The sequence below is a fragment of the Cetorhinus maximus genome, chromosome 2, assembly GCF_964194155.1.
Source record: "Cetorhinus maximus chromosome 2, sCetMax3.hap1.1, whole genome shotgun sequence".
NCBI classification, from domain to species: Eukaryota; Metazoa; Chordata; class Chondrichthyes; order Lamniformes; family Cetorhinidae; genus Cetorhinus; species Cetorhinus maximus.
In genome coordinates, this window is record NC_135880.1 from 93,422,328 (window position 1) to 93,442,986 (window position 20,659).

Genomic DNA, 20,659 nt, shown 5'->3' on the forward strand with positions numbered 1-20,659 from the left:
ACAACATGCACTCTCACAGTGGGTTTGGGTGAGTGAGTGAGTCTGGGAGTGAGCCGGACGCACACTCACTCACCCTATCACACTCTAATACTCATCGTTAATTATTACTCATTTTTTAAAATCAAATCACTGCTTCATTTTTTGTTTGCTCAGCAAGTTGTTTCTTTTCATAACTCAGTTTTCTTTTCTGAAATTCATGCTTAATGTTGTGCCAAACTTTATCTTTCCAAAATTTGTTCATCGGCCCCTTGAGTGAGAAAAATTTTGAAATGTGGCCTCCATGTGAAAAGGATGGACAAGCTTGCTCCAGAGGGAAACATATGGAAGCTTTCTGTGCATGCTCATTCACATATCCATTGGTGCAAGAATTGGTTGTTAATAGATCCTAACTGCTGCAAGGAACTGAACGAGCAGGAAACTTCTCTGCAGCCTGTGAGATTCAGCAAGCACTGAACGACAAGAAGGTAAGGCAGGAACATTGGATGGCTGTTTTAACCTGAAATAACTATAGAAAGCATCAAACACATGTCAAATTGGAGCAACAGCCAAAAGAAATCAACTAATAGTTGATGATCCCTCTAACAAGTATAGAATTGCACATTGTTTGACATTTGCTTGTCCTGTTTCCCTCAGCTGGAGGTTCACAGCACGTGCACTTATGGCTGCAACAAGATGCCGTCCAATGTGCCCTACCCAACAAATGTGAGTGCACATCGCAGTTACTATTTTGGAGCTCTAAGGACATTCATAACCACAAAAAGAATACTAACAAGCTGCTCATCCCTTATGGATATTCAGCTCATCTAACACACAAGCACTGTATTGAGAACCTCAAAGTCCTCCTTCAATTTAACAGCCTCACATCCCCACATCTCTTACTTCACCTCATCTATGCCCAATGGTCAGAAAACTCAGGTCAGTAGAGGCTCTCCCTCTTTTGTAGACAAGGTCAGGCATTTTGTAGGGAGGCACCATACCCTTGATGTGGGAGGTGGTGAGGTTGGTGGCATCTTGCCAACAGCAGGTAATTGAGCTCCTCTTCTGTCGTCCTGACTTCCCTCTGAAGCATGTACACTGCCAAAACTTATCATTCACTTCTCTCTCCTAAATTGCAAAAAAAATGATGTTCACTTATTACAGGCTCCTCTCCTCCCTTTTTGCGAATACAACATAGCACAGGAGCAGGAATATAATTGAGTTGAACAGCACGATGAGGACCAAGTGCCCCAAGAGTTTCAACTGCATGATACAGTCATTCATCACCTTATTACAAGAGACTAAATAAGCAGTTCTGATGAAAGTGATGGTTCAGTGCACATTAACACAGAGTAGCATTATAAGAGTTTGTGATCCGAGTTGCCTTTGAGCTTACAAATCAAAGCATCATGGGATGATGCCAAGATCAGGTAAGATGCCTATCTAAATACAGTGCAGTAACTTTCTAATGCTACAGCTAAATCTGTTATGTCTGTTCACACAGAACACCTCATTCTAAATCTTCCACTGCGATCAGAACATTGCAAGTTAAAGAAAAAGAGGTTTGCTTATAGAATGAATTATTTCATCTTAGCAAAGAGCTAGACATTAAAATTGCTCCTGCCACAACATTTATTGACTGCATAATTGGTTATAAAAAGGGGACATTGTGTATAAACTGGCAATGGAGTATTTATCTGTGTTCAATGCTTCTCACATTCTTCACTTTTGGAAAGTTTTATAAACATGGCTGTTGCTTGTTATGACTGACAACGAGTTATGCAAAATTGTGCATGTTTGAACTTTCTTTATGGAACGTTGCAAATACAGGTAGCTAAAGCTACCAAAAAGGCCAGTGGAAATGTTTTTTTAGACAGGGATATTGAGAATAAAAGTAGAGGTATTGCTAAACTTATACAAGGACACAGTTAAGATTGCGGTTTGCTACTTTAATGTTCATTAACAAAAAAGCATATAGCTTGGAATCACCAGGACGATTCCAGGATGAGAAAACACAGCTAAGAGACTCCTTTTTTCATTTGTTCATGGGATGTGGGCATCGTTGGCAAGACCAGCATTTATTGCTCATTCTTAACTGCCCTTGAGAAGGTGATTGTGAGCCACCTGTGCAGTCCCCACAGTATGGTTTCACCCACAGTGCTGTTAGGTAAAGAGTTCCAAGATTTTGATCCAGTGACAATGAAGGAATGGCCATACATTTCCAAGTCTGGATAGTTTGTGATTTGGAGGGGAACTTGTGGGTGGTGGTGTTCCCATGTGCCGTTGCCCTTGTCCTTCCAGGTGGTTGAAGTCCCAAGTTTGGAAGGTACTGTCAATTCTGTACTGCAACTTGTAGATGGTACACACTGAGCCACAACACATGGTGGTGGAGGGTGTGAATGTTTAAGGTGGAGGATGAAGTGCCAATCAAGTGCGCTTCTTTTTCCTGGATGGTGTCGATCTTCTTGGAGCTGCAATCATCTAGATAAGTGGGGGAGCACTCCATCATGCCATTGATGTGCCTTGTAGATGGTGGAAAGGCTTTGGGAAGTCAGGAGTTGAGCTTCTCGATTCAAAATACCTGGCTTCTGACCTGCTCTTGTAGCTATTGTATCTGTATGGATTATATGGCTGGTACAGTTAAGTTCCTGGTCAACATTGATCCTCAGGGTATTGAATTTGGGGATTCAGCAATGGTGATGCCATTGAATATCAATGGGAGATGGTTAGATTCTCCCTTGTTGGAGATGATCATTGCCTAGCACTTGTATGGTGTGAGGGTTACTTGCCACATATCAGCCCAATGTTGTTCAGGTATTTTTTGCACGCACACATGGACGGCCCCATTACCTAAGGAACTGTGAATGAAACTGATTGCTGCGCAGTCATCAACAAACTTCCCCACTTTTGATTTTATAATGGAACAAAGATCACTGATGAAGCAGCTGAAGATGGTTGGACCCAGGACACTACCCTGGGGAACTCCTGCAATAATGTCCTGGGGCTGGAATGATCGGCCTCCAACAACAACAACCATCTTCCTTTGTAGGCTCCAAATAGTGGAGTCTTTTCCCCCTGATTCCCATTTACTTCAGTTTTACTGGAGTTCTTTGATGCCACGTTCAGTCAAATGCTGCCTTGATGTCAAGGATTGTCACTCTCAACTCACCTCTGACATTCAGCTGTTTTTTCCATGTTTGGACCAAGGCTGAAATGAGATCTGGAGTTGTGTGGTTCAGGCAGAGTACAACCAGATCATCAGTGAGCAAGTTAATAGTGAGTAAGTGCTGCTTGATAGCACTATCAAAAACACCTTCCATCACTCTGAGATTAGACTGATGAGTGGTAATTGGCTATTTGAATTTGTTTTGATTTTTGTACATGGGACATACCTGGGGTGCCAGTGCTGTAGCTGTACTGTAACAGCTTGGTTAAAGGGTAGCTGATTCTGGAGCACAAGTCTTTAGTACTACAGCCGGGATGTTGTCAGGGCCCAAATCTTTGCTGTATCCAGTGTGCTCAGCCATTACTTAGTATTGCATGCAGTGAATTGAATTGGCTGAAGACTGGCATCTGTGATGCTGGGGATCTCAGGAGGAGGCTGAGATGTATTATCCACTCAGCACTTCTGACTAAAGATGGTTGCAAGCGCTTTAGCCTATCTTTTGCACTGATGTGCTGGGCTCCCCCATTATTGAGAATTGGTCATTCACGGAGCCTCCTCCACTGGTTAGTTTTTTAATCGACCCCCATTTTCTCCCCACTGATGCTGCTTGATCTATTGAGTGTTTCTAGCATTTTCAGTATTTCAGATTTCCAGGCTTTGCAGTTTAGTTGTTGTTGTTTAATTGTTGTCGAGTTAGTGTTCTATGGTGTAATTTCAAGGTCAATTACGTTTTGTCTCAAATATAGTGATATGTATCTTTCCTTATAATATCCCTTTATATCAGTTATTGCTTCTTGTGACTGTGTCACTAATTGTCTCAGTCAAAATGATAACTCAGTAGACTTCCTATAACTCATTGTCTTGGGAAGACAATGTATTGCAATTATTGCAATCTCTAGTTGCCAGATAATACTGCAATGCTAATGTAACAAAGTTTACTGTTACAGTATCATATTTAAACAGTGATAATAACCGCTCCTACAGTCCACAGCACATTCCATTGTCACATTAAGTTAACGCTGTGACGTTGTGACATTAACATAAAAGAATGGGCCAGTGAACAGCATTTCAGTAAAATGAGGTAGTTACAAATCCTGTATCCTACATTTAACAGCTCAGTGAGATATTAAGTGATATTGCAATTGTATTATATTTTAATAAATGGCAATGACTAATCAAGAGTTGTGGTAAGGGGACAGTATTAAAGTTTGAAATGTACTTTTACTCTGGAGTCGGTTAGCTCAGTTGGCTAGATAGCTGCAATGTGATGCAGAAGGATGCCAATAGCTGTGGTAGTTCATGGAGGCCTTGCTCCTTGCCTTGCCCCATGCTTGATGTGGAATGGTGTCCCTCAAGCTATATAATCAATGGTCTCTCTGTAGTGGAGAGAGATGCCTACAGTCCTTTATGGACTGATCATGCTTTTAACAACAGCATTAAGCAATCTTGTACTATATGTACCAAAGGTCTACAGTGATTTCCTCTGATTTTATATTGTGCTGATAATACGTTTGGTTCCATCAGTCAGCACATTGGGATTAATAATGCTTATATTTAAATGTCAAATTCCTAATAGGTTTCTAGATGCATCTTTTACATTGTAGACTGTGTTGAAATTAACAACTTTAACATTTAATTGATTTATAATTTTATAGCATCATTGCAGTAGTATCATTTTGTTAGGCCTGAATTTGAAACCCTAGTTTCTACCCATAGTGAGGCTGATCTTAATTTGAGGCACACAATGGGCAGTTGTTGGATAGGGATCATCCACCTTCCATCCATTGTTAATGCTGCTGAACCCAAACCAGTGTTCTGAGGCAGCTCACTTCTGGGTAAGCTGGGAAATCAGCCGGCTTTTACATGGGTCCAGTAAATAGTCAGAATTTGGTTGGGGACAAGGAGTGGGATATTGTTGATCCATTAGCAGGTCTCATGCAAACCAGAACTTAAAACTTAAAAAAAAAAGTTTCCGTATCCTGAGCAGCATCCAGCAGTCCCTTCAAAGGGGTACAGTTGGGCAAAGCATGAATGGGATTAAGTTCACCCATTTGTATCTCAAAATTGCAATTGTGATCTGATTTGATGTGATCTGAAGGTCCTAGGACCTTGATTGTCACAGGAGTAAGCCATTTAGCCCCTTGAGCCTGTTTCGCCATTCAGTGAAATTGTGGCTGATCTACAACCTAACTCCAGAGGAGTTGATAGACGGAGTTACTTGGATTTCGCTTTTGACAAAGTCCCCAACAGGAGGTTGGTTATCCAAATTAAAGCACATGGGATAGGAGGTAATATATTGTCATAGATTAAGGATTGCTTAACAGGCAGAAAACAGACAGTAGGAATAAATGGGTCATCTCACGTTGGCAGACTGTGACTAGTGGGATAACGCAAGGATCAATACTTAAGCCCTAGTTGTTCACAATATATATCAATGATTTGGATGTGGGGACCAAACATAATATTTCCAAATTTGTGCATGACTCAAAGCTAGTTGGGAATTTGTGTTGTGAGGAAGATGCAAAGTGGCTTCAAGGGGATTTGGACAGATTTGGTGAGTGGTGAGTGAGTGCCCAACATGGCAGATGGAATATAATGTGCAAAAATTTGAGGTTATCCACTTTGGTAGGAGGAACATGGTGCGAGATTAGAAAGTGTAACTCTTTCGAGTACATTCACAGTTCTTGACTTTTTTTTTGTTCAAAGTCCTGGAGTGGGACATGAACCCACAACCTTCTGACTCAAAGGTGAGGGTGCTATGAACTGAGCCACAGCTGACACCTCAATTAGAAAGTGTAACTCTTTTGAGTTATCAACAGTCACAGATTGTAACTCTTTCGAGTACATTCACAGTTCTTGGTTTCAGGGAGTGGGACATGAACCCACAACCTTCTGATTCAAAGGCGAGGGTGCTATGAACTGAGCCACAGCTGACACCTCAATTAGAAAGTGTAGATGTACAAAGAGACATGGATGTCCTCATTAATAAGACACTGAAAGCTAACATGCAGGTGCAACAAGCAATTAAGAAAGCTAATGGTATTTAGCCTTTATTGCAAGAGGATTTGAGTACAGGAGTAGCAAAGCCTTGGTTCAATTGTATAGAAACTTGGTTAGACCACACCTGGAGTACTGTGTGCAGTTTTGGTCCCCTTACTTTAGGAAAGATATTATTGCCAGAAAGTGAGACTTGTTCCTGGGATGTCCTATGAAGAGAGCGGGCTTGTATCCTCTAGAGTTTTGAAGAATGAGAGGTGACCTCATTGAAAACTATAAAATACATAAAGGGATAGACAGGGTAGATGCAGATAAGATGTTTCCCCCAGTTGGGGAATCTAGAACCAGGGGACACAATTTCAAAATAAGGGGGAAGCCACTTATGACCGAGATGAGGAGAATTTTTTTTAATTCAGAGGGTTGTGGATCTTTGGAATTTTCTAGCCCATAGAGCTGTGGAAGTTCAGTCATTGAGTTTGTTTAAAGCTGAGATTGACAGATTTCTAAATACCAATGACATAAAGGGATATGGGGCTAGTGCGTGAAGAAGACATTGAAGTGGATGATCCGCCATAATCATACTGAATAGCGGAGCAGGCTCGATGGGCTCAATACTCCACTTCTGCTCCTATGTTCCTAAGTTCCTCCATTTAACAGCTGCCTTTGCCCATATCCCTTGATACCTTTGGTTAACAAAAATCTATCAATTTCAGTCTTAAAACTGATCTAACATCAATTGCCTTTTGTGGAAAAGAGTACAAAGTTCCTACCATCATTTGCATGAAGAAGTGTTTCCTCTGATGAAAGGCCTGCCTCCGTTTTTTTTTTGCTTATGTTCTAGGTCTAGACTCCCCAACTAGTGAAAATAGATTCTTACAATCTTCCCTATCTGTTCCCCTTAATACATTTAAAACTTCAATTAAATCACCCATTATTTTCTAAATTCCAGAGAATACAGCCCTAGTTCATGTAATCTTTCCTCATAATTTAACCCCTGGAGTGCAGATCTATGTTGCACTCCCTTTAAGGCTGATTTATCCTTCTTAAGGTTAGGTGCCCGGAACTGCTGACAGTACTCCAGGTGTAGTCTGACCACAGCTTCATATAGCTGAAACTTGACCTCTACCCCTTGTATTCTGGTCCTCTGGATATTTCTTAAGGTACAAAAGGCAGCATTCCATTAGCCTTTTTGATTACTTTCTGTAGCTGTTCATGACATTTTAATAATCTGTGTACCTTTGGATTCTCTTTGGAGCTCAACAGTTTCTAGCTTTCACCATTTAGGGAGTACCCTGTACTGTCCTTTTTAGGTCTAACGTGCATGACCTCAAATTCAAAATCGACTTGCCACAGTTTTGCTCATTCACTTAATATGTCAATGTTTCTTTGTAATTTTATGCTTCCACCCACAATGCTTACGATAACACCTACCTCTGTGTAATCAGCAAATTTGGGTATGTGGCATGCTATCCCATAATTTAAAGTGTTAATGAATACAACGAATAGTGAGGTTCCAAGACAGATCATTGTGGAACAGCACAGCACGTAGATTCCCTGCCCATTATCCCTATTCTCTGTCTCCTTCCACTCAGAGAATTTCCTAGCCAGACGGATGATTTGCCTTAAATTCCATGAGCTTCAACTTTAGCTAACAGCCTCTTATGAGAGAGTTTTTTTTAATCAAATGCCTTCTGGAGGTCCATATAGCTAACACTCATAGACATTCCCCTGTCCACTACTTTAGTCACCTCTTCAAAAAATTCAATCAAGTTTGTCAGGCATGGCCTATCTTTTATAGATCCTTTTCTGATCAACTGATAATTTTCAAGGTATTTGGTTGCCCCGTCCATAATGATAGATTATGGCAATTTCCTGACAACAGATGTTAGGGGCTGAATTTTCACTTGGACAATCTCCTGACTCTGCAAACCCAACTCAGGAAAAAGTGCCCCAGAGTTTCAGATTTTCATTCCAGGGAGAGGTGGGTCTTAATGGGAGCTGGGCTCAACAGCCCTGGGAACAGTGTGGAGGCAATTACAGGGGCTGTTGGGTGCAGAGGCAGGCTGTTAAAAGGCCCACTTCGGTGCTCTGGGACTTCATCCAAGCTGTAAAAAACCCACTAAAACCAAAAAAAGTCCTTTAGCCCTCACCCATCACCCACTACACACTCTCCATGTCACATCCATGCCAGATCATGTCGCCCACCCCATGGCCCCTCATATCCTCCATGACAACCTATGCCCCGCTAATAATTCCCATGGCACTTTACATCCTTATGCCAACAGTACCAATTCATGACCCCCCCACTCATCCCCATGGCCAACTTAGTGCCAACTCATGCCACCCATATCCCTGCAACCACCACCCTTTGCCCTTACACCCTCCATGCCAACTGTCAAGCTGTCAAGGCATTTAAATCCACAAGCTCTTTAAATTTTTGAAATAAACAGCCTTCATTTGAAAAAAAGATCAGTATTTGCAATTTCACTAACTCTCTGTTGGAATAAGCCTGAGGTTATCATTATAGGATTAGTGCTGAATGACTGATTCCGCAACCTATCATTATCACAGTGGGAGTCCTGTACATTCACAGTTTGATGGGCAGCTCCAAGTGGTTATAAAGTCTTTGATGTGGGGCTATGAATACAAAGGTTGGTTTTCAAAAGGAGTTAAATACTTGAAGGAATGGTCTTCTGTCTCACCTACAATTTGTGCCTCAACATTCTACCCTGGGCAGACACCAGGACACATGCTGAGATGAAATAAAATTAAGTCAGCATCTATTGATGATTTCACTAGTTAAAAAAAAAACACTCAATCAATGTATTTAAATTCCTTCAAGTATTTAACCTCTTTTGAAAACTAACAAATAACATTTGTATTCATAGCGTCACATGAAAGGCTTTATAGCCACTTGGAGCTGCCCATGAAACTATGAACTTACAGGATCCCCACTGTAATAATGATAGGTTGTGGAATCAGTCATTCAGCACTAATCCTATAATGGTAACCTTTGGCTTATGTCAACAGACAGCTGGTGCAATTACAAACTGACTTTTTTTTCAAATGAAGGCTGTTTGTTTCAGACATTTAAAGAGCTTGCGGATTTAAATGCCTTGAGACAGCTTGACAGTTCTACTGAGTTTATCCACTTTTTACACACACTCATGTTTACTTTCAACAATTCTAAAAGGCACCAGACCTCTCCCAAAGGGCATTGTACCTCTCCAAAAGGGGTACCCTATCTCTTCAAATTACTCTGGCAGCTTTAGACCCTTTGCTCAAATGCCTAAAGCTTACGAGTCATGTTTGGAGATCCCACTAACAAAAATTGCATCTATTTAAAGGCAGCTACACTTTTGCATGTGCAGCTGCCTCTGTGAGCCATGGATGTGCAAACTATCACCTGCCCCCTCAATGGTGAGTACTGGGATTGGGGGCAGGATTTCCGGAATCAGAGCTCTGGCACCACTTTGGCAAAGGTGTGGAGCCCTTCTGTCGTTGCGAAAATATGGGTCTAGATTAACTGGCCTGTAACTCCCTGGTTTCCCTTTGTCAACTTTATTTACATCAGGCAAAGTAATTGGATCAAGTTGGTTGTAACTTGATGATAAAAATGGTCTTCTGTCTCACCTACAATTTATACCTCAATATTCTAGGTCCTGAAACCTTAACAAGTGGTGCACTGACCCTATTAAAAATCACAAACTCAGAGAACTTAAATATTGCTGGGCAGGAAAAATAGGGTTTCCAACTTTGGTTGGTCATACGTCTAGAAGTTTCATCACAAGTTCACATATTTTTCTAATTAATAACCATGAGCATTAAAAGAAGAAAAACACATTTTTAATGCTCCTATGATTTTTCTCTGGAGTTGGTCTCAGCAGTGTTTAGAAAATAATCTTTAATTCTTGAAGTTTCCAGGACAATCTTAAAGGGTTGACAAGTTTAGGAACAAAGGTACATTTCACACCAGCAATTACCTCCTCATAACAAGAGACATTGAGATTTTATGTGGTGAAGGAAGCACTGGTAAAGATGGAAGTGTTGCATTTAAAGTTGCCCTGTCCTTAAATGAATACCTAAATGCAACAATTTCAGTCCATGCAGTATAAAGAAACCAAAAAAGACAGCATGTGAGTGATTAACAGAGATTGATTCAAATATGATTTTGTCTAAAAAATGAGCATTGGAAGGGCAATGTAATCATAGCAGTAAATAGAAAGAGACCTGCCAATTTAGCAACCAGGAACATTTGGAAGAAGTGGCACAGGCAGTGAGTGGCATGTCCCAACCTTCAGGACCTTTTCTCTAATGCAAGACAAGATTAAGTGACCTCACAAGTTATCATTAATGTGCACCAATAATCTTACCATTATTTTGTACATTTCAGACAGTAAATCATATTTACCCTAAAAGTGTATTCCCAAATTGAAGGCTTAAATTATCTACAGTGATTTCTGCAAGTGGGAGGTATCAATTAAGCAGATACAACATTCTGCAGTGCTTTTTTGCCCATTGAAGCCTCACTATTACTGTGGGAATACAATCAGAAAAGTAATAAGAATTGAGAAAAAATTGTCAAATGAAGCCATTTGTGACTGACAAGTATTGATTTGTCAAGACAGAATAGATTGTGCACAATTCCCAAGAAAAACCAACTACTGGAGGAAGGAAATTTGCAGGTGAAGGCAAAGCAAACCCTTTGACCTCATTCCACTAATGGTGTAGAGGATGGGAGTGTGAGAGGACCTACAGCCACAGATGGTTTGTGCTGACTAAGTAACATTGGTCAAACATCTGAAATGGTTCCTCTTTTTTGAGGCTCACACCCTGAGCTGAACAGGAAAGAAAAGACAATCTGCAGGAAAGCCTTTACCTTTCCCATTCTTCTTATTGCTACAGTAGCCAGAAACAAGAACCATACTGCGCAATGAGGAGGAATCAATGCCAGAACATTCAGAATTTGGCACTGCCCGCAGAAATTGTCATGACCTCCAATCGCTTGCACTCATCAACCCAGATAATTAACTCAGGATGATTTGAAGAGTCTTTTCCACAGTTTTCCATGCACAATGGATTGAAATTCAAGTTGAGTTCCAGTGCATTGTATGTACTTCCAGTTAATGAGCTTTTCCCCTAGGTTTGTAATTTTGTACAATTGTCCCTATAGTCTGGTAGGCAGCAGCAAGCTGAATATTGAAAATCAATATTCTGGAATTTTGATTGATTACATTTGGGGTTCAGGAAGTATTTATGCAGAATATTTCTTAATAGGATGTATGTAATCCATGAGTAGGCTTGATGAGCTGAATGACCTTTACACATTTTGTGCTTTCATATGTGATCTAATAATTCTCATTATGTTCAGAAAGCCATCATAACAGATAGCAACAGACCCCATAATTGCAGCAGATTACAGCTGCATTGTTAGTTCTTAAGTATAAAAAAACCAACGATAGATATTGCATAAAGCTGGATTATCAAGGTTCACTTAAGACCTTTTCTCTCATAGTTTATAGCATCATGTTAACAATTTAATTATTCTAAATACATCCTGTGTAACACCTTTTCTTGAATACCTGTGGCCCATGGGTGACTGCTAGATGTAGAGGATTTCCGATAACACGCTTCTGTGCTAGTGAAATGCTCTTGCAGACAAATTCTTTATAGGCAGATTCTTCCACAAATATTCTGGATCCTGCTAAACAGCACTGTCCTTGATTGAAGAAGAGACCGTGATGAGCTTGTTCTATGGCAAAGTCCACTGCAAAATATGAGTTATGTTGGTATATTCATTCATATTTGAAAATTTGGACATCATTTTGAGAAATTTAATGCAGTTTAATCTAATTATAAAAGTTCAAATCTGCTGTTCCAGTAGAATATTAATTTATTCTACTTAATCTTAGGGGATTTCTCTAGAAACCCAAAAGTGTATTGCATGATCATATAAAATGATCATTATAGCTGCACTTTACAACAGCAAAATCATATGAGGTTCTATACATGTTACATTGATCCATTTATTAAATATTAACATGCATAGTTTATAGCCTTTTACACTTTGGAAATAATTATATGAAGTTACATTATTCACAACTTGCATTCAATAATTTGGTATTAGATTATGGAATTGAATACTTAAAAAGCAAGACTTAAAAATGTTATGAATCACTTAACCACACTTAATCAGAAATAGGGGAATATTCTGGCTTTTGTAGCAAAGCTTATTAGTTTTAATAACTGGTCCCACTAAACAGTTTAAGTTTTTAATCAAGTTTACCAGTTCCCCAATCAGAGGATAGAAATTCTGGGAGACTACGAGAGGGATTGAAGATAAAAGTGAGGATGTTATGCTTCAGTTATACAGGGCATTGGTGAGACCGCACCTCGAATATTGTGTGCAATTTTGGTCTCCTTATTTAAGGAAGGCTGTAAATGCATTGGAGGTGGTTCAAAGAAAGTTTATTAGATTGATACCTGGAATGAGTGGGTTGTCTTATGAAGAAAGGTTGGACAGACTGGGTTTGTTTCCACTGGAGCTTAGAAGAGTGAGGGGTGATTTGAATGAAGTATACAAGATCCTGAACGGCCTAGACAAGGTGGAAGAAGAAAGGATGTTTCCTCTTGTGGATGATTCTAGAACTAGGGGGTGCTGTTTTAAAATTAGGGGTTCCCCTTTTAGGACAGAGATGAGGAGAACTTTTTTCTCTCAGAGGGTTGTGCGACTTTGGAACTCTCTGCCTCAGAAGGCGGTGGAGACAGGGTCATTGAACATTTTTAAGGCAGAGGTAGATAGATTCTTGTTAGGCAAGGGAATCAAAGATTATTGGGGTTAGGTGGGAATGTGGAAAGCGTAACACAAGATCAGCCATGATCTTACTGAATGGCGGAGCAGGCTCGAGGAGCCGGATGGTATACTCCTGTTCCTGTCTTTTATGTTCTCCTGTTCCATAAACAATATAATAGACTCCCCATTATTGTATTTAACATTTATTAAAAATGTCAGAGTTATTGCTGCCACAGATTCCCTCACGTTGGGTCCCTCTCATTGCCAGGCTACTGTGGGGTATGAGCTTCACAACAAACAGCATCAGCTTGGGAACCAAGGGATCCAAGGAAGTCATACAATTAACAACTGAGTATGATTGGAATGAGAGCAGTTCATCAAATGCTGGGCACATGTGTATTTAAATAGTTAAAAGCAAAATACTGCGGATGCTGGAAATCTGAAACAAAAACAAAAATAGCTGGAAAAACTCAGCAGGTCTGACAGCATCTGTGGAGAGGAAGAAAGAGTTAATGTTTCGAGTCTGTATGACTCTTCATCTGGTAGTGCTGTATCAAGCTCAGATTTGGATTTATGAGATTTTGCCACTGATGTTATTCCACATAAGTGAGACCTTGATAGTTTGTGAGCTGCCACTGTATATCACACCAGGAAAGACAGTAAACGGAGATTAGCAGGCTCGAGCAATAAGGTGCAATGACTACTTTCTGGTTAATGAATCGTTGTTTGAATTAATCAATTACAACTGGACTTCTGAATTAATGGTTTTCATGCTGTATTCATTTTAAGAAGCTGCGATTCATTGATTCAGCTGTGTCCACATTTGTAAATGGTGGGACTCAGAAAAATAATTATTGCACAATTGGCTGTCAGATTATTACAATGAACAATATAACAGTTTTCTACAGATGGTTAAGCTGTTTTGTCAAATTCCATTACAATAAAATGAAGTGGTCAGTCTTTTGGCCAATATGCTTTCTAGTTTAATTATGTTTAAACATCATGGGTAGTTATATCTTTCCCCAACAGTTAATAAAGTCAGCATTGCCTGATTGCTGCTGCCCATTATACACGTGCTGGATAATTACACAGTGTGGGCTGTAGGACTGAGGTGGGTGAATTAGCTGCAGAGTAGTGGAAATTCAAATCTACTCGCAAATATGTAAACATGTTTGGGTTCTTGCGTCTGAAATCAAAAACTAAATTGCAAACTCAATAACATTACTTATAAAAAAAAACAAGAGATTAAGATGAAGAACTCACTCCTGCAAAGGAAAATGAATGAAGTAGTCCATGTCAGCTTACAGCAGGAGCTGGCCAACATTCAGGCTGTCATTTAATAAGATCATGGCTGATCTGATTGTAACCTCAACCCCACATTTCTGCCTAGCCTTGATAACCTTTCACCCCCTTGTTAATCAAGAATCTATCTACCTCTGCCTTTAAAAATATTCAGAAACTCTGCTTCCACCACCTTTTGAAGAAGAGAGTTCCAAAGACTCACAACCCTCTGAGAGCAAAAAATGTCTCCTCATTTCTGTCTTAAATGAGCGACCCCTTATTTTAAACAGTGGCCCCTAGTTCTAGATTCTCCCACAAGAGGAAACATTCTCTCCATATCCACCCTGTCAAAAACACTCAGGATCTTAAAGGTTTCAATTAAGTTGTCTCTGACTCTTCTAAATTCCAATGGATACAAGCCTAACCTGTCCAACCTTTCCTCATAAGACAACCCACCCATTCCTGGTAATGGTCCAGTAAACCTTCTCTGAACTGCTTCTAACGCATTTACATCTTTCTTTCCAGTACTGTACACAATACTCCAGATGTGGTCTCACCAATGCCCTGTACAACTGAAGCATAACCGTCCTACTTTTGTATTCAATTCCCCTCACAATAAATGATAACATTCTATTAGTTTTCCTAATTACCTGCTGTACCTGCATATTAACCTTTTGTGATTCATGCACTAAGACACCCAGATCCCTCTGAGTCTCAGCGCTCCTCAATCTCCTCAATCAATCAACCATTTAGATAATAAGCTTTTTTATTCTTCCTGCCAAAATGAACGATTTCACAATTGCCCACATTATACTTCATTTGCCAGATCTTTGCCCACTCACTTAACCTATCTGTGTCACTTTGTTGCCTCCTTACGTCCTCTTCACAATTTACTTTCCTACCTATCTTTGTGTCATCAGCAAATTTAGCAAACATTCCTTTGGTCCCTTCATTCAAGTCATTTATATAAATTGTAAAAAGTTGAGGTCCCAGCACTGATCCCTGTGGAATCTCAATACCAAATAAGAATAAACAGAAGAGGCATCTGATGAACATGATATTTAAGACCAGAATAACTTGTAATACTAACAGTCCGCATCAGCAAAAATGATGTTTGGATTCTTGCCTCCAAGTTCCAGTGTTACTCTCTTTAGATTACTCTTGCCTGCTGCCTCCTGTATTAGTTTACCAACCTGAGTAAAGAATAATCATTAGAATTGTGATTGTTTGTAATTACATAAATTAAACTTACTTTTATTATGCACTACAAATATTTCACATACAGTTAATATCTTTGAATAGAAAAACATGACAGCCAGCTATTCATTCAGTGCAGCAAGATCACAAAACCAACAATAATTTAAAGACTTAACTGGGCCAGCAATATAAATACTGTGGCTACAAGGGCAGGCCAGAGGCTGGGAATTCTGCGGCGAGTAACTCACCTCTTGACTCCCCAAAGGCTATCAACCATCTACGAGTCAGCAGTGTGATGGAATACGATCTACTTGCCTGGAAGAGTACAGCTCCAACACTCAAGAAGCTCAATGCCATCCAGGACAAAGCAGCCCACTTGATCGGCATACCATCCACTGCCTTAAACATTCACTCCCTCCACCACTGACGTACAGTGGCAGCAGTATGTACCATTTACAAGATGCTCTGGACTAATTCACCCAGCCTCCTTCAACAACACCTTCCAAACCTGTGACATCTATTACCTAGGAGACAAGTGCAGCCACACACCGCACACCATCCTGACTTGGAAAAATATTCCCACTCCTTCACTGTCAATGGGTTAAAATCCTGGAACTCCCTTCCTGACAGCACTGTGGGTGTACCTACACCACATGGACTGCAATCGGTTCAAGAAGGTGGCTCATTATCACCTTCTCAAGGACATTTAGCAATGAGAACCGAATTCTGGCCTTGCAAGTGACACTCTCATCCTATGAAAGAAAAAAAAAACCCTCATGAGGTATTAGTTACATGAGTCACTAGAGATCACATGGATTCCTGGCAAAGCAATTAGCCAAAAGTAGATCATCTCCTTAGAAAAATTCAGTAATTCTGCCCATGTAAAAGTAGAATGTGTTTTTACCATAGAATAATAGAATGGTTACTGCACAGAAGAGGAGGCCATTCAGCCCATTGTTTTCTGCTAGCTCTCTACAAAAGCAACTCACCCATTCTTGCTCCCCTGTCTTCTTCCCATAACCCTGCAAATGTTTTCTCTTCAGATAATTGCCCAATTCCTTGTTGAAACAACTATTGAAACTGCCCCCACCACACTCTCAGACAGTGCATTCTAAAATCTAACCACTCGCTCAAGTCACTGTGGCTTCTTTTGGCAATCACCTTATATCAGCGCCCTCTTGTTCTTGATCCTTCTGTTAATGGGAACAGTTTCTACCTATGTCAAGACCCCTCATGATTTTGAATACCTCTATCTACTCTTCTTTTCCTCCAGGGAAAACAGCCCAGTTTCTCCAATCCATCCACATAATTGAAGTTCCTCATCCCTGGAATCATTCTCATGAATCTTTTCTGCACCCTTTCTAATGCCTCCACATCCTTCCTAAAGTGTAGCACCCAGAACTGGACACAGTACTCCTGAACCAATATTTTATACAGGTTTATTATAACTTGCTTGCTTTTATACTCTGATTTTTCATATAGCTCCAGATCCCGTATGCTTTATTAACCACTTTCTCAAACTGCGCTGCCAGCTTCAATGATTTGTGCACGCTTACCCCAGATGCCTCTGTTCCTGCACCCCCTTTAGAATTGTACCCTTTATTTTATAATGCCTCTCCTTGTTCCTCCTACCAAAATGAATCACTTCACACTTCTCTGCATTTCAACGAGACAGACTAGAAAATTCTTCCAAAAGTTCCATGCTGATTTAACTGGTCTCAGCAGGAAGAGATTGGAAATACTTGAGGATTAGGGAAATAAATTCTGCTACAGCACTTGCTTCTGAATGTTATTCTGTGGTCTCTACTATCAACTGTTGCAAGAATGGACTCAATACAATATTTATTGAGGTGACCACACACTTTATGATTGACTGCAGAGTGTTGTTGTCATGTGGCTGAACCCCACACAAGTTTTAATGAATGCCATCACAGTCTGCAACATGTTGTAGAGCTGCCTGACAGGCAATAAAATCTATTGGCATTGCTGATGCACAGAAAGCATTTTTCTTTTAAAGGCCGGGCCCTCTAATGTCTTCCTCAATAGAACTGGAGTGTGATCTGCTCCTCCAATGACCTGTTTACTGGGCCATCCTTTCCATATGAACCTGTTGCTGCCCATTTGTGCTCTGAATGGAGACCCTGCATTTATAAAATGCAGGGAAGTGTGAGAATTCATTTTGGTCCGAGGAACAAGGAGAGGCATTATAAAATAAAGGGTACAATTCTAAAGGGGGTGCAGGAACAGAGGCATCTGGGGTAAGTGTGCACAAATCATTGAAGCTGGCAGCGCAGTTTGAGAAAGTGGTTAATAAAGCATACGGGACCCTGGGCTATATGGATAGTCAGAGAGCATAAAAGCAAGGAAGTTATGGTAAACCTGTATAAAACACTAGTTCAGGAGTATTGGGTCTAGTTCTGGGTGCTACACTTTGGGGAGGATGTGAAGTTTTGTGAGACAGAAATCATGTTTAGTCAATTTATTGGTGTTCTTTGAAGGAGTAACTTGTGCTGTGGATGAATGGGAATCGATGGATGTACTGTGCTTAGATTTCCAGAAGGCATTTGATAAGGTGCCACACCAAAGGTTATTGTGAAAAATAAAAGCTCATGATGCAGGGTGTAACATTTTAGCATGGTTAGAAGATCGAATAACTAACAGGAAACAGAGAGTAGAAATAAATGGCTCATTTTCTGGTTGGCAAGACGTAACGAGTGGTGTGCCACAGGCATCAGTGCTGGGGCCTCAGCTTTTTACAATTTATAAAAATGACTTGGATGAAGGGACCAAAGGTATGGTTACTAAATTTGCTGATGATACAAAGATAGGTAGGAAAGTAAGTTGTGAAGAGGACATAAGGAAGCTACAAGGGGATGTAGTTAGGTTAAGTAAGCAGGCAAAGATTTGATAAATGGAGTATAACATGGGAAAATAAAAAAAAAAGCATATTATGTAAATGGTGAGAGATTGCAGACCTCTGGGATGCAGAGGGATCTGGGTGTTCTAGTGCATGGATTGCAAAAAGCTATTATGCAGGTACAGCAAGTAATTAAGAAAGATAAAAGAATGTTGTCATTTATTATGAGGGGGATTGGATACAAAAGTAGGGAGGTTATGCTTCAGTTGTACAGGGCATTGGTGAGACCTCATCTGGAGTATTGTGTACAGTACTGCTCTCCTTATTTAAGGAAAGATGTAAATGCAGTAGAAGCAGTTCAGAGAAGGTTTACTAAACTAATGCAAGGAATGGGCGGTTGTCTTATGAGGAAAGGTTGGACTGGTTATGCTTGTATCCATTGGAATTTAGAAGAGTAAGAGGAGACTTAATTGAGACCTTTAAGATCCTGTGGGGTCTTGACAGGGTGGATGTAGAGAGGATGTTTCTTCTTGTGGGAGAATCTAGAACTAGGGATCATTATTTAAAAATAAGGGGCCACTCATTTAAGGCAGAGATGAGGAGAATTTTTTTCTCTCCGCGGATTGTGAGTCTTTGGAACTCTTTTTCTCAAAGGGCGGTGGAAGCAGTCTTTGAATATTTTTAAGGCAGGGCTAGGTAGATTCTTGATAAGCTAAGGGTGAAAGGTTATCGGCGGTAAATGGGAATGTGGAGCTGATGTTATAATCAGAGCAGCCATGAACCTATTGAATGGTGGAGCAGTCTCGAGGGGGTCAGTGGCCTACTCCTGCTCCTAATTCATATGTTCATATGTATGTTCTTGTGACCCCTCTACCTCACTATTTATATATGAATGGCAATTTCCATACTGGTACTTGATAGGGTAAGAACAAGTGATGGTGCATATTCAGGAGGATTATCCTCCTCAATTTGTGTGTTTGCAGGGCCCCAGTTGTCACAGGCATTAGAATAAGGGTAATGTTGTAATATGCCTTTAAGGGATATCAGCATGACATCACTAGAAGGGAAATGTGTCATGTGATCTAATCTTGGTTTCACTTTTGCTTTAAGTAGAGCACACACACAGCTCTGATCTCTTCAAGCTTCATATCTATGTATAACTGTTCTCATGTGCCTAGTCTTAATAAATGCACTCACAACGTGTTTACCCAATCGGTTATGACCGATTGGTGCCTTGAGTCTTGTACCGTAAATAAGCCCAAGGTACAATATCATTATAATAACATGACATGGTGATCAGTGGTGGTAAGACAAGTGGCGGCAAGATTACATACAGGTATGACATTGTGAACAGCCTTAGAACTTGCTACATGGCATGAGACAACCCTTCACATTTTGGTCAGACCGCAATCAAGTTGCAGTGTTAAAAATGCAACGTCATGACCGTGAAGAAAAACTTTGGAGACACAGCGCCGGACTAGTGCTCAAGTAAAAAGCTGGTAAGCAGATGGGTCCCTCGTGGGGAGATTGCAGCGCATGGCCTGTCAGTTCTGTCAGTGGGACAGCACGTTGAGTGGACCAGCACTGGCTTAGCTCAGTCAGGAAAGGCGTGTGACCAGGGCATGGACTGAATCGATAGTGAACAGGAATAAAAGAAAGTCACAACAATCAGGCCTGAGAAGGTTGCGATTACAACGGCTGGCTTCAGGAGTTGCTGAACAACAAATTGAAGAAAAAGCAAAGACACTATTACTCTTTGGTGTGTTCCCACCACAACTCATCTTCATGGGCGGAGCTTCAGAAAAGTATGCAAAAATGGTTTCAGCAACACTCATCCCAGCTACTGCAAAAGAAGATCAAAGGAATATTGTCAGACTGTCCACAAAATTCCTGTTTGTATTGGGATACAGCTGACCTACTATCCAAATTCAAAATATTTAAACAGCCTACAGAGCTATGGTTTCTTGATTCAAGTGTGTCTGAACAAGACAAGCAAGCCATTAAAAATTGCCTAGCAACTGGGAATGAAGGTCTACACAGGCTGAACACATCAGGATTCACAAAAGAAGAGCTAAAGGATCCCAAAAAGATATGGACTGCATCGGAAGACTGGTCCAGAATCAGATTAAACTTCCATATTCCTCGACTAAGGTTCATGTCATTTTGACAACAGCCTGCAGAATCAATAGACCACTTTGTTAGCAGATGCAGAGAAAGGAGTACGTATATGAATTTTCAAATGCAGAACTAGCAGACAGAATTGTTGAGTTGGTGATCCGCTCCCATGGAGGCATTCCAGAAAGATCTGTTAGACAAGCCCAAAATGTATAGCATCAAAGAACTACTCAAGGATGGACATAAATATGAAGCTATGATCCTAAGTACAAGCCCA

At 40.4% G+C, this 20,659-nt stretch overlaps 1 protein-coding gene across 2 annotated transcripts in view; it reads right to left on the minus strand.

Moving 5' to 3' along the window:
- Positions 1-20,659, minus strand: part of LOC144695973 (aldehyde dehydrogenase 1A1-like) — a 116,057-nt gene that overhangs the window by 15,816 nt on the left and 79,582 nt on the right. For both annotated transcript variants that reach the window (XM_078567112.1, XM_078567120.1), the window contains exons 9-10: positions 15,304-15,406; positions 11,722-11,906 (exon numbers count right to left, since the gene is read on the minus strand). In XM_078567112.1, the coding sequence (XP_078423238.1) occupies positions 11,722-11,906; positions 15,304-15,406 (288 nt within the window). The remainder of the gene's footprint in view (positions 1-11,721; positions 11,907-15,303; positions 15,407-20,659) is intronic.